This window comes from Pelodiscus sinensis, chromosome 16 (genome assembly GCF_049634645.1).
Source record: "Pelodiscus sinensis isolate JC-2024 chromosome 16, ASM4963464v1, whole genome shotgun sequence".
Lineage (NCBI taxonomy): Eukaryota > Metazoa > Chordata > Testudines > Trionychidae > Pelodiscus > Pelodiscus sinensis.
Window position 1 is genome coordinate 20,302,506 of NC_134726.1, and position 13,509 is coordinate 20,316,014.

Below are 13,509 nucleotides of genomic sequence, written 5' to 3' on the forward strand. Positions count from 1 at the left end.
TTAGCAACAGCTGTTGCTACACTTCAAAGGCAAAAGCAAGGCAGGGAGCCCTGGGCAGCAGGGGAATCCCCAGCTCATCTCAGGCTCCAGTAGCACAGCTGTTTTGAAATGCCACATGGAGCCTGGGGTACACCCCAGCTGGCCCTGGGCTGCATGTGGCATTTCAAAGCGGCAACGCTGCATGGAGCCTGGGGTAGACCCTGTGATCCACATGGCACTGCCTCTGAAGTGCCCCCTCCTCTTTCCCCTGCCTTGCTGCCTCTTTCTGATAGAGGCGGGGGAAGAGAGCAACTAGTCCTTCACATCCCTAGCTGAAGATGGAAGTACTGTCAGATCTCCACTCTGGAAAAGGTTAGATTCACCATGAACATGTCAGGGATGTGCAAAAGAGCAACTCTTCAAAACAGTTCTCAAGTCTATATTTTAAACTAAAAGGTAACATGATTTACCTGTTTTACAGTTAAGACAAAGATCATTTTAAAACAATGTTCAACTTTTAAGATGCCTTGATATGTTAACACATCTTTCAGCTTTTTACTTGAGGAAATAGAAGTATGCTTTTAAAAACTGAAGTCATAGCTCAGAAGAGGCTTATTTACACGAGACAGATACAGCTACTACATCTATGAACAGACAACATATATAAAACCAGACAGGTTACATGACTCCATTACAGCAGTTTTCAAAATAATTGACTGTTAGGGTAATTATACCCTAGTCCACTTTCAACATAGTTTCAGTGCAATGAATTGACAGTAACATTACTACAGCTAGTGACTAAATTCACAATTTAAGTGTTCAGGAGCCCTATTTGTCAGAAATAATCCATGGTTTATTCAACTGACTATGCTAGCCAACAGAAACAAATTACTTTAGCTAGGCAACAGATTCACTTTCAGCCATATTTCTGCAGGCACTTGCGCAGAATGAATTGAATGGGAATGAAGAATGGTAATTGGTCTCTTCCCACTAGAATCAGTAGCGGAAGTCTCTATGCAAATTAACTAGTTCTTAAATCACATACTTTGCTACTATCTGCCACCACTGATCAGTAGCATATTGATGGTGGGGAAGCACTACTAACTTCGCAAAGGGGATACTTCATGATGAGAATACTATCCATACACTACAAAAGTGCCAATTCTTGTGCTTTAGTATGTGCGTAAGAGACTTGCCACTTGTATGGCATTTATACCAAGTTCAGGGCTGCTTCTCATTGTATAAAATAGGATTTTCCTAGATACGATCAGCAGTCGGACACAAAACTATGTCACTACCAGAGCAAACATGAAATACAGCTGTTGTAAGAATAGCATTTCTGCTGAATAGGGACCCAATTTTAAATTAGAGCCAAGGAGCAAAATAACTGCTTCTATAACATTAAGTATACATAAATTCTAGAAACTGTTCCCAGGGACACCTTATGCTGTAGATTAATTAGCCAGTGATGCTTCATTCATTTTTCTTCTCCTTTTGCTTGAGAAGTTTGTTAATTTCCCTTTTTGCCATTCCAACATACTTTGTAATGATTCCATGTTGGTTTAATCCAGGAAACAGCAATAGAAAACTCACTAAAATGAAATCAGATGGAGCATAAATTACTTAATATATATTTAGTTAGCAAAAGTTCCTTTCACTCTATAGTCCCACATGCTCACTGAACCCCATTAAGTGTGCTTTATATTGCTTTTACTTTTACAGAAAATAGGGATAGAATTAGATACATCAGAAAAGAGTAAATTTCAAACAAATTAGCAGTTTAGTGTATGAACTTTTCTGAATGTGATAGCCAAGAGGGAAAAATGTTTGCATCCACTCTGCAAAAGATAAACACTTACCAATAAGGTAGGTGAGGAACAGATTATGAACTTGCTGTCCTACCCAAGCAATCCCAGCAAGAGAACAGAGCATGGTCATGAAGTACTACGAATGAGAGATAAAAGTTATTGAAGGCCTGTCTGGGAATTTAAAATTTTGTGAAATCCCAAATTTAAAAAGTGAAGCTAACTCCCAATTACTTTAGTTGGAAACACCTCTCACCCAAACACATACATTATTGTTACAACCACTGATCAAAATACTGTACCTGATCTGAGATCAGACAAATGTTCTCATTTTCAGTTTATCAATATATTAACTGTCCCTTTGTTTGCAAGGGTCTTTCACACACATACATATAAATATTTCTGTAATGCAACTGTACCACCACTACAAAAGAATGGCCATAATGGGTCAGGACAAAGGTCCATCTAGTCTGGTATCCTGTCTTCTCAACAGTAGCAAATACCAGATGCCCCAGAGGGAATGGATAGAAAAGGCAATCAAGTGATTATTGCTTATTGCTCATTCCCAGCTTCTGGCATTACAGAAGCTAGACACCCCATCCCTGCCCATCCTAGCGAACAGCAATTGATGGACTTATCCTCTATGCATTTATCTACCTTTTTTTTTTTTAAACACTGTTAAGTGTTTTGGCCTTCACAAACTGATTGTGCATTGTGTGAAGCAATGCTTCCTTTTGTTTTAAAACCTGTTGCCTATTCATTTGGTGATCCCTAGTTCCTGTGTTACAAAATGAGTAACTAGCACTTCCATTTCTACTTTCTTCACACTGGTCATGATTTTTATATACCTTTATATCCCCTTAAGTAGTCTCTTTTCCAAGATGAGAAGTCCTAATCTTATTAATCTCTCTTCACATGGAAGCAGTTCCATGCTCATAATTGTTGCCCTTTTTTGAACCTTTTCCAACTCCAATGTATCTTTTTAGATGAGACAACAAAATCAGCATGAAGCATTCAAGATGTGGGCATACCATGGATTTGCAGAGGCAATATATGTTCAGGCTTACTGTCTATCCCTTTCTTAATGATTCCCAATTTTCTATTTGTTTGGTTTTTTTGGACTGCCATTGCACATTGAGTGAATGCTTTCAGAGAACTATCCATAAAGATCTCTTTCTTGAATGGTAACAGCTAATTTAGACCCCCTCAATTTGTACATATAGTTGGGATTATGTTTCCCAATGTACATTACTTTGTATTTCTTAACATTAAAATTTCATCTGCCATATGGTTGCCAAGTCATCCAGTTTTGAGAGATCTTTTTGTAGCTCTTAAGAGTCTGCTTGGAACTTTACTGTCTTGGGTAATTTTGTATCACCCACACATTTTGGCACCTCGCTAGTTATCCTGTTTTTCCAGATCATTTATAAATGTTGAATGGGACTGGTTCCAGAACAGCCCCCAGGAGGACACCACTATTTAACAGATAAGAAAACTGGCAATGTAGCATCTGAAGCTACTTTAGGCACACCAGAGTATCTTGGCTTAATGCAACACCTTAAAAAGACTGGTTTTCAATTGGCAGTTGCTTACAGAAAGTCATATTTATGTAATATGGTCTCAGATGCTGGGCTCCCCAAAATTGGTATCCTCAGGTTGGAAAGTGTTTGAGTTCAGAGCATAACTTTACATTGTGAAGTAGCTTCAACCCTCATTTGGTAGATTCACAAAATAAGATGTGTTCCCTGCTCTGCAAACACAACCAGACTTGCCAAATCTCAATACAAGATGCCATTTTATAAAGAGACAAAACCCTTCTTTTAAATATGAATAAAGCAGAATCACAAGTAATTTTTTCAACTTCCCCTCCCCATCACCTATCTTCACTCCTCATACATAAAAACTCAGGAGCAAGTGTACAAAGTACCATTTTAGGCTTTTCTTCCTTCAGTGTGAAGATACGTTTCCACCAGCCAATAATTCTGCGACGAGTTTTTACTAGGTTGCTGCAAATTTCATGGAATCTTTGCTGTTGTTCTGTGGTCCTTTTAAAAAAAAAGGGGGGGGGGGGAATTTTTAAATACATTTACTAAAATCAGAAATATTTTGAGCTTAAGATATTATCCAAAGTTCACTTTAAAGTTCAGGATATAAAATTCACTGCTCTCAGTAAAAATACAGAACATGCAGCGATCTTCATTCTGATGTTTAATAGTTATGTACATTGAAGAATGGCCTTAGTTTTATTTACTTTTATATTTCTTAAAATTACTGCCCATTTTATTGGGCACTACAGTAAAACCTGTGCTAGCCAGCACATTCAGGGATTAGGGCGTTCCAGTTATCTAAACATTCTGGTTATCTGAGGATCCCATCAACCTAGGAAAAACCAATGGACAATAATAGTAAAACTCAAGTTTTTAATATTGATAGTTTTGTAGTGTGAGGCAGTTGGTCTCATTTCTATTTTGAGCTAAAGATGATTAGTACTTCTTAAATAAAAAATTGTTAAACCAATCATGGTAAACCAAGCCAGGACTGTGCACCTGAAGATGAGACAGTATTGTGGTTGGGGGCAATGCCGGTTAAAGTGCCACATAAAGGTTTCACTGTATTTATCAATTGACTGTATACTTTGAATTTGTTTTAGAATTCACTCTACAGTGAATCTCTTGTAAATTGTGTACTATGCTTTCAGTGGCAATTAATTCTAAAGGCTTGCATAATAAGAGCATACACCCGAAATGCACATCACTACTTAAGTTATATTGGCTACCAAATCTGACCACACTAGCTGATACCATTGCATAGATTTTTCTCCTTTTAAACAGTCATATGGTTTTACCCTGGCATTAGCCAGTTATCCCAATTTAAATTTTGCTTTTTTTAAAATTCACTATACAATTCCCTTGGTTTTCCTTGCAATAGAGGTAAGGTTGCTTCTAGGAATGTAAAATCCCATTTAACTAGTTAACCAGTTAAACATTAAGTTTAGCTAGTTAATGGATTAAACGGGGGTAAGCTAGTCAGCAGTGTCTCGCAGAGGGGCAGGGTGGGACCACCCGTTTCTATCTGAGTGAGCTTGCTGACTCCCAACCAATGAGACCCCTTTCTAGATTTTTAGTTAGGCCACATCTAAAATCTCCCAGTATAAAAATTAGATTAGTAGAGCAAATTAAGACAACATGCCTATTACTAGAGACCTTTCTAGCTAGAATGAGGCAGAGCTGGGAAGACAACAGCTGCACTACCAAATGTTTCATTTCAACTTAAGCAGGGATCTCAAACTCATGACCTGGGGGCCATCTGCAGCCCAAACAGTTCCACAATGTGGCTTGCACATGGCTGCTGGCACATGAGTCACCTGGGGAGAGGGTGTCAGTACCCCCCTAGCTCTGCCCCTCCACTCACTCATTGCACTCCTTCCCTGAAACCCCCTCCTCTGAGGGACACAGTCTCTCGGATTGCCAGGGGGCTGGTGGAGGCTGCCAGCAGGGATCAGTACCAACCTCACTGCGGTAGTGGCAGGAGCCACAGGGAAAGTGGAACAACACAGCAGCCTCTGTTCTGCCCTGCTGCCATCTCCCAGACTGGCCTCCTTGCTCTGCTTCACCACAGAAAGCAGACGCTCCAGCTCTAGCTGGCCTGGGAGATGGCGGCAGAGCTGAGCAGGCTGCTGCATAGTTCCACTTCACCACCGTTACTGCTGCACTACCAGTGGTGGTGCCAGAGACTAGGGGCATGGGGGGTGTTAAATCACCCAGAAGCAACAGGCAGGGCCAGCTGATGCACAGGGGAGGGGGAGAGCAGACATGATGGGGGGAGGGGGGAAGATATGGAGGACCCCCCCCGCCTTGTCAGAAAGGAGTGTCTGCTGGCCCAGTAGGATGGGGTGTGCAATAAAGGGGCAGGGCCAGGACACTTCCCTGATGGCCTGGGGGTGGAGGGAGCATGTGAAGTCTTTGCTCCCCCACCCAGAGAGAACCACCAACTATTCTGAACAGCAGGTGCTTCCCTCTACATGCCTGCTCCCCTGGCGGTGGGAGAAGACTTTGTGCTCCCACCACCCTCAGGTCAATCAGGGCCTGGGGATTGGGGAAGCATGGGAAGCCTCTTGCTCCCTGCCCACATTCTGCAAGGGGTGCACTGCGTTTAGAGTCAACCGCCAACTGCTCATGTTTATTTTTCTAGTTTTGATTTTACATACCATTTATTAGAGCCAAAAATTCGAGGAGCAAGAGCAGGAACAAGATAGTCAGCCAAACACATGAACATGACAAAACAAGAGACACCTGAAAGAACAGAAGGGTCCAGGTAGTAGATCATCCTGTAAAGAAAAGGCAATGTAAAAATTCCTTCCTTCCGGCTTTCTGAAAATTCAGTCAGTTTACCCTCTTTAGTTTGCTGCATTTAAAACAATGGCTGAGTTCATCACAAAATTTAGCTTTAAACAAATTCAAAGAGGTAAGTTCTCCAGCAATTTAAGACACCCAGAGCCACTACCCTCCACTGAAATCTCACTGCATTGAATACAATTAAAAAGAATAAATGCAAAAGTGAAACCATCTTCCACTATCTACTCCAAAACAAGGCATATGTGGTGAAAAGTATAGCAGTTTTAGTTTTCAGGTAGTAACCAAGTGATAAATTGTATATAAAATGACAAGTAATGCAGGAAACTGGGTAGTAACTCTACCCCTACAAAAAAGGCGGGTTATTTTCCAAGCACCAAAGAATCACTATGTGCATACTCATTCTCCATGTACACCAGTGGTCTCCAATCTTTTTACACATTAGATAATTTTTTGAATTTAAGTGCAAGCCAAGATCTACCTCAAACCCAAATACCCTTGCTCCACCTCCTTTGTACCCCATTTCCAAGGATCCGACCCTGCTCACTCTGTCCTCCTCCATGCATCCTCCCTCGCTTTCACCAGGGAGTGGCAGTGAGTTGGGTCTTGGATTAAGGGATTTGGAGTGCGAGAGGGGCTCTGAGCTGAGCTTGGGGCAGGCTGTTGGAGTGCCATAGGGAGTGATAGCTGCAGGCTCTGAGAAGGTGTTTGGATGCAGGGGTGCTCAGGGCTGGGGCAGGAGCTTGGGAGTGCAGGAGGGGTACATGACTGGGGTAGGGTTTCAGGATGTGGGCTCTGGCTGGACACTGCTTACCTCATGTGGCGGTGTAGTGGAGCTAAGGCAGACTCACCCCTGCCCTGGCCCTGCACCACTCCCAAAAGCAGCCAGCGAACTCCCTCCATCCCAAGCTCTGTTGTGCCCCCCACCCTGCTCTGTGGTGATACAATACAGAGTGGGAGAGGGGGTACCTTTGTATCAGCACCCCTTCCTTCCCCTTCCCTCCTCTGTACCGCAAGCAGGGGGCTCCCCGGGATGGGGGAAGGCAGCTCCAAGGCAAAGAGCAGGAGATGTATAGCAGCAGAGAGAAGGGGCAGCTGAAGTGCCAACACTTGATAGCCTCTTGGCCAAACCAGTCAGGAACACCTGTCAGAGGCTCCAAGATCTACCAATAGATCCCAATCCACTGGTTGGTGACCACTGATGTACACTAAAGGTAGGAAAAGTAGAAATCAGCTTCATCTAGAAAAAGGAAGATTTAGGTTGGCTATTAAGAAAAACTTTAAGACAATTAAGTACTGGAATAGATTACCAAAGGAGATTATGAAATCCCAGTCACTGTAAGTTTATGAGAACAGGTTAGATAAACTGTCAGGAATAGTCTAGGTACACTTGGATCATCATTGGGGGCTGGACCAGAATGACCTGAAGGTCCCTGCCAGCCCTACATTTCTAGATGAAGTGGTAGAACTTCCTAGTGTAGATACCACTACACTTGTAAAGATAATTCTAACAGCATAGCTTCTTTTCCCCTAGGGAAAAATCAAGAACTATGTTTAGACCAGCTCTAGAGCCTCTGACCCACAAAAGGCACTGCTCTTCTCATAGGGTACGTCTGCACTTGCTCCCTACTTGGAGCTAGGGATGCAAATGTAGGTGACCGAAATTCCTAATGAAGCAGGGATTTAAATGTCCTGTGCTTCATTAGCATGATCTCACCGGCGTGTTACTCTGCTCAACAGCTGATTCGAACCAGGAAGTGCATGCCAGGAAGCATTAGTTCGAACCAAACCTCTTGGTTCGAACTAACGGCACTCCTCATTTTTTGGCAGGGACTTCATTTTTTGAGGAGTAACGTTACTTCGAACCAAGGGGTTTGGCTCGAAGTAACGCATCCCAGAGCGCACTTCCTGGTTCGAATCAGCTGTTGAACGGAGTAATACACCGGCGAGATCATGCTAATGAAGTGCAGGATATTTAAATCCCCGCTTCATTAGCAATTTCAGTCGCCTACATTTGCATCCCTAGCTCGAACTAGGGAACAAATGTAGACATACCCATATATACCGGTGCTGAGCAATGTTTGGATGAGCATCTGTTCAGTGATGCATAACATTCTACCCCATCTTGAGAGGTTTAAGACAGTGACATTCTAAGAAAAAAAAAGCAGACTGAACTTTGAGCACAAAGATCTCAAGTGCTTTGGCAACAGCATTAAATTATTGCTGACAAAGACCTGGAGCACAGTAGCAAGGTTCCTTTGAGATTTCTTGGACTATACTTCAGTGCTGCCACTGGCTTGAGTGCACATGGAATGTGCCTTGTGTCCTTCCTGCTCTAAGAAAAAGAAATGTTTAGAGCTTGGTGAGTTCTGCTTTCTTTGCATAAACAGAGGCCTTGGAGTAAGAAACCTGCACAGATGTATCATTAGAGAAGTAAAGACTTGCTAAGTTTCACTAAATTTTTGCTATTAGAAAATGTGAATGCAAACCCCTCTGATCACTTACAGAAAAGCAAAGGAAACACCACCCATCAAAACAAGTGGAAACCAAGCTCTTTCCCAACGAAGGATTTTGTCAGCTACCAGAATTACTTCTCCCCATCCTTGCAACTGTTCCTCCAAACTTGCAGTCTCTGCCGCCTACATTAAAAAAAAAAAAGTATTATCATTCATTAAGAAATCAAACAATTATAGCATCTAAAGTGCTTACTATAGATACTCAAATTATATGAAATAAGGACGACCTTTGGCCAGAAAGCCACTTTGAACCAAATTTTTTTAAATTAAGATACAGTATATGGTTTATTCCTTTTTTCAGTTAGGCACACATTTTTATACCAGTAATACTCAGACTCCAAAGCATATGGCATAAAGTTATCCAGTCAGTTTCAATCAAAATAATGAGACTGAGATTTTCCAAGCAGTTTAGGGAATGGCATCATCCGACAGCAGTGTTTTGAGACTCCAAACATATATGGCTACGTCTAGACTGGCATGATTTTCCGCAAATGCTTTTAACGGAAAAGTTTTCCGTTAAAAGCATTTTCCGAACAGAGCATCTAGATTGGCACGGACGCTTTTCCGCAAAAGCACTTTTTGCGGAAAAGCGTCTGTGGCCAATCTAGACGCGCTTTTCCGCAAAAAAGCCCCGATCGCCATTTTCGCAATTGGGGCTTTTTTGCGGAAAACAAATCTCAGCTGTCTACACTGGCCTTTTTGCGCAAAAAGGACTTTTGCCCGAACAGGAGCAGCACAGTATTTCCACAAAAAGCACTGATCTCTTACAGTAGGAAGTCAGTGCTTTTGCAGAAATTCAAGCGGCCGGTGTAGATAGCTGGCAAGTTTCTCTGGAAAAACGGCTGATTTTCCGGAAAAACTGGCCAGTCTAGACACAGCCACACCAGTTTCCACTTGCCTTCTCACCCTGCTGCCTGTGATAAACAGAGGCAGCAAGGGGTGGGGGGTGTAACCATTAGGGTTAAACAATGAGACAATACGGTAAGTTACTTGACTAATTTAAATTTAATGTTCCTGCTAATTCTTATTTGGATTATTACTGAGTGAGAGCCAAAGTTTACTTTGCTTCCTAAAAAAGGATTTAAATAATACACAAAACATTTTGATTAGTTCTTGGACAAATTTAAAAAGTGCCATTAATGAGAAAAGGTGTGAGTGTGTAAATAAAGGGCAGGGTGGCTCTGAAGGAAGGGGCAGGGAAGTAGGGGAAGTTTAGTTTTATCTTGGCATCAGATAGACAGCTTCCATTCCAGCTGGTAACTCCTCAAACTCCAGCTCTCTCTCAAGCAGAGCCGCATGAAGCCTGTAAACATAGGCAATATGCACTGGGGCTCCGCATGTTTAAAGACTACTCAAATTGCAGTTAGCCAGTTCTGTTGCTGAAAAACCAGGTGGCGAGCTCCTTAATCTCAGACAGACAAGACAGACAGACATTTCATCCACCAGGCAGTCTGGACTCAAGAGGCATGGCATACATAGTTCCTTCAGGAGATAAAAGGAAAAATCCCCATAGGGTAGGAAGTGCAAACGGAGCTCATACTCAGGGGGGTGTGGGGGGGAAGAGATGATTTGTCTCTGGCCCTTTTATCTCATCAATCCCCATAGCTGCACGTATTGCAGCAGACCAAAGCATGTGTCTCTTTCACTGATAAGATCTCAGCAACTCAAATTGTGCAGCTGAAAGCTAGGCTTAGTAAAAAAATAAATAAAAATCAGTGAGCTATGTGCCAGCATACAGTACTTAACTACACTGTCACTGCATACAACTAAACAAAACTTATCATACCAGTATGATTATTAGAAAGTCTTATTCACTATTAGAGCTCAAAACCAGCATGCACATTTTGCTTCCCATGCATTTTCTGAAATGTACATGAAGCATTTTTTAAAAGAGATTTTGGGATATCACTTTAAATAAGGTCCCTTATAACAGCATTTGAAAACCCTCTGCTCTTCTATAAACAATAATAAATGGGTTAAACACTGTGACAAAGTGGTAACTGTATCCACTGTTATGTCGCATGTGATTTCTACTATCCTACAATAAACCGTGTATGTGTTAAGGATGTTAAATTGCGTTTAATCCGCTAAACTGAGTAGTCGATGGAATTTCCACTAGGCTCTTGATACATTTAAGAGGCAAAGGCCCAGCATATGGGACCAAGTACAAGCAGGGATAGCTGAGTCCTGGCTTGCACCCGGTCCCCCGCTGCGCCTCTGCCTCTCCTGCCCTGCCCCCCCCCCCCCCCGAGATGTTGCTGGAGGGAGCCAGCTTTTAAACTATCTCCTTGCAGCACCAGCTCCTGCTCCCCACCTTTGCTGCGTGACTTGATTAGTGGCTTACATCCCTAGTGTGTGTGTGTCAGTTTCCCTGGGCACTGCTCCAATACCTAAAAAGAGATAGTGATGAGAATTTCCGTATCTCTTTCTTGCACACAATGACTGATGCTTTCTGTAACCTAAGCCTACGAAGGGCTGGGGGTGTAACCTGGTGACACCTTTTGCCAGGAAGCTGGACAAAGGCCAAGGCGGGGCTAACTGCAGGGTGGGGGTGGGCTTCCGAGTGGATGGGTTAGTCTCAGTGGTTTGAGGGTACAGGGGCCTTGGCTCTGAGCCTCCTGTCCCCAACTGGATTGTGCTGACTGCTTCTGGTTTAGGTGCTGACAAGTCTGTCCTAGGGATGTTAAAATGCATATAAGTAACTAACCGCTGACATTTTCAGCAGTTACACGTGAGGTGGCAGTTGGATCCCTGGGAGTCAGTGTGTGCAAGGAGCCTGCTTTCCCCACCCCATCCCTTCACTGCTGCCTCTGTATCAGCTCTCTGCATGTTCCAGAAGCCTGTGTGTAATCATGTACACGGTTACACTTTCACATCCCTAGTCTAAGATGTATCCCTGTCAAGTAATAAACCTTCTGTTCTATCTGCTGGCTAAGAATCATATTGGCCTGCAGCTGAGGGTGGCAGGACTCATGGTTAAGCCACCAGCCTTCAAGACTAGAGAATACCTCGGCAATGAGAATGTACACTGAAGTTACACTCAATCTGACTACTGTTTCAGCTCTCTTTTAAGAAGTGAATTCAAATGGTTTTTCCAGGTTTTTATTTTAGTTTGGACATTTGGCAGCACGTACATCTAGTGAGTCTCACTATTTCTTCCTATATTTTAAGGAAATAATTTCCTTCCTTCAATTTATTGGCTGTTCATTTGGAATTTTTAAAATAGCGTAAATTGAAGAGTCTTAAAATACAGGTAGAAAATATATTTCCAAACTACTTCTCAGTTTGGTTTAAAATTTCAACAGAATGGAAGTATATCCATCCTTTCCCTGTTCTGGTACCACCACCCATCAAGTCTTCACTTCTTCCATAGATATAGATATAAAATCCATCCCTTATTTCTGTCCTAACCAACTACCTAGCACCTTCTGCTGTCTACTTCACAAAAAGCTCCTCGCACCGAAATCCGCTGAAACAGGAAGAGGCCGAAGAAAAGGCCGCTAGGCTCTCGCTGAGAGATGACAAGAGCAGAAAACAACCCAGTACAGATTACGCAAATAGCGGTCTGATTTTACAACTGCATCCAGGGCTGGGCCACGCACAAATGACCCAAGCCTCGTGTGGCGTTTGTTTGGAAGCCGAGCTAACCCCAGCCCCCTTTCTTAGCGGGCAGTGGCCAACCCCACAAGCGTGTCAGAGGGCGAAGCCCTTCGGGTGCAGCGACCAATGGTGCCACGAGGGACTGCGGCAGTGGGGGCCGACAGGGGGCCCACCCGGCCTGCGGCTGCCCAACCCCTCCTGACCCAGTGTGCCGGGGGCAGATGTCTCCCTGCCACAGGCCCACAGGGCAGGCCCCGCCTCCCGGAAGCGGGCGAAAGGGGCAGGATTGGCTACGGGACCCCTTCGCTACGGGAGGCTGGAGGGGGTCAATTTTCGGTGCTCGCAGCGCCCGGCTGGCTGGGCGCGCTAAAGACGCGTGTAGGTAATGGGGGTGGGGAGAAGGAGACGCAGCCGCAGTGACTCCCTCGGTCCCTCCCCGGCGATTAGATGCTGGCGCACAGGGCCGCAGACGCTCACGTCCCCGCCACCGGCTGGCCGCCCGCCCGCAACACCCGCTCACCAGCTGGTTGGCGCTCCTGTTGTCTCCCTCAGCCATTTTGTACGCTGCAGCTGCGGCGACTGCGTCTAGTCGTGTGCTGCGCCCAGCCCTTCGCCGCAGCCCTCACACAGCGCAGCAGCCGCCCGGCCGCCTGCCCGCAGCCTTATAGACTCGGCTTCTGGAAGGGGCGGGGGAAACTGCTGGTCCCACCGCAACGCGGTGCCCGCCAATTTGATTGGCCGAATTAAGGGCTGGGTCAGGCCAATCGCAGAGCCCCCTCCTCGCCCAACGGCTACGGGAGCCTGCTGCCGTTGTTGTTTGAACACAGGCAACGGCCAATCAGATTCAGCCGAGAGCCGTTAACTGGTCGCTGGGCCTGTGACGTCAGCGTACAGCTTTTGCAGAAGGGAAAATGGGGGCGGGGCTTTCTCCTTTGGGGGGCGATGAGAAGCTCTCAGAGCTGCCTCCGTTTCCCAGCGGTGGGTGCGGGAATGACACCATCAGCGCCCACAGCTATGGGCTCCCCCATTCACAGCTGACAGGTTTTCCATCCAGGCATGGCAGCCTGGGCCATTAAACATCCGGTCAGCTGCTACCCTGCTGATCCCAGGGCCCCTGGGGGACACGGGTTGGCGGCTCCTTCCCAGAGCCTCACGCAGGCGTGTACCTTGTGTGGTTCACCCCCATTCCTGACCTTGCCGCAGCAGAGACCTTGGTACACGCCTGCCTCGAGAGCGCCAGCTTGCAGCGCCTGTTCC

At 44.7% G+C, this 13,509-nt stretch overlaps 1 protein-coding gene across 1 annotated transcript; it reads right to left on the reverse strand.

Annotated features, from left to right (window-relative positions):
• Positions 1-402: 402 nt before the first annotated feature.
• Positions 403-12,961, reverse strand: ARL6IP1 (ARL6 interacting reticulophagy regulator 1). Its single transcript, XM_075899381.1, has 6 exons — positions 12,773-12,961; positions 8,642-8,775; positions 5,992-6,111; positions 3,712-3,829; positions 1,839-1,923; positions 403-1,571 (listed from the first exon to the last, which is right to left on the reverse strand). Exons 1-6 carry the CDS (start codon positions 12,806-12,808, stop codon positions 1,453-1,455), a joined length of 612 nt encoding a protein of 203 aa, XP_075755496.1. The 5' UTR covers positions 12,809-12,961; the 3' UTR covers positions 403-1,452.
• Positions 12,962-13,509: the final 548 nt, after the last annotated feature.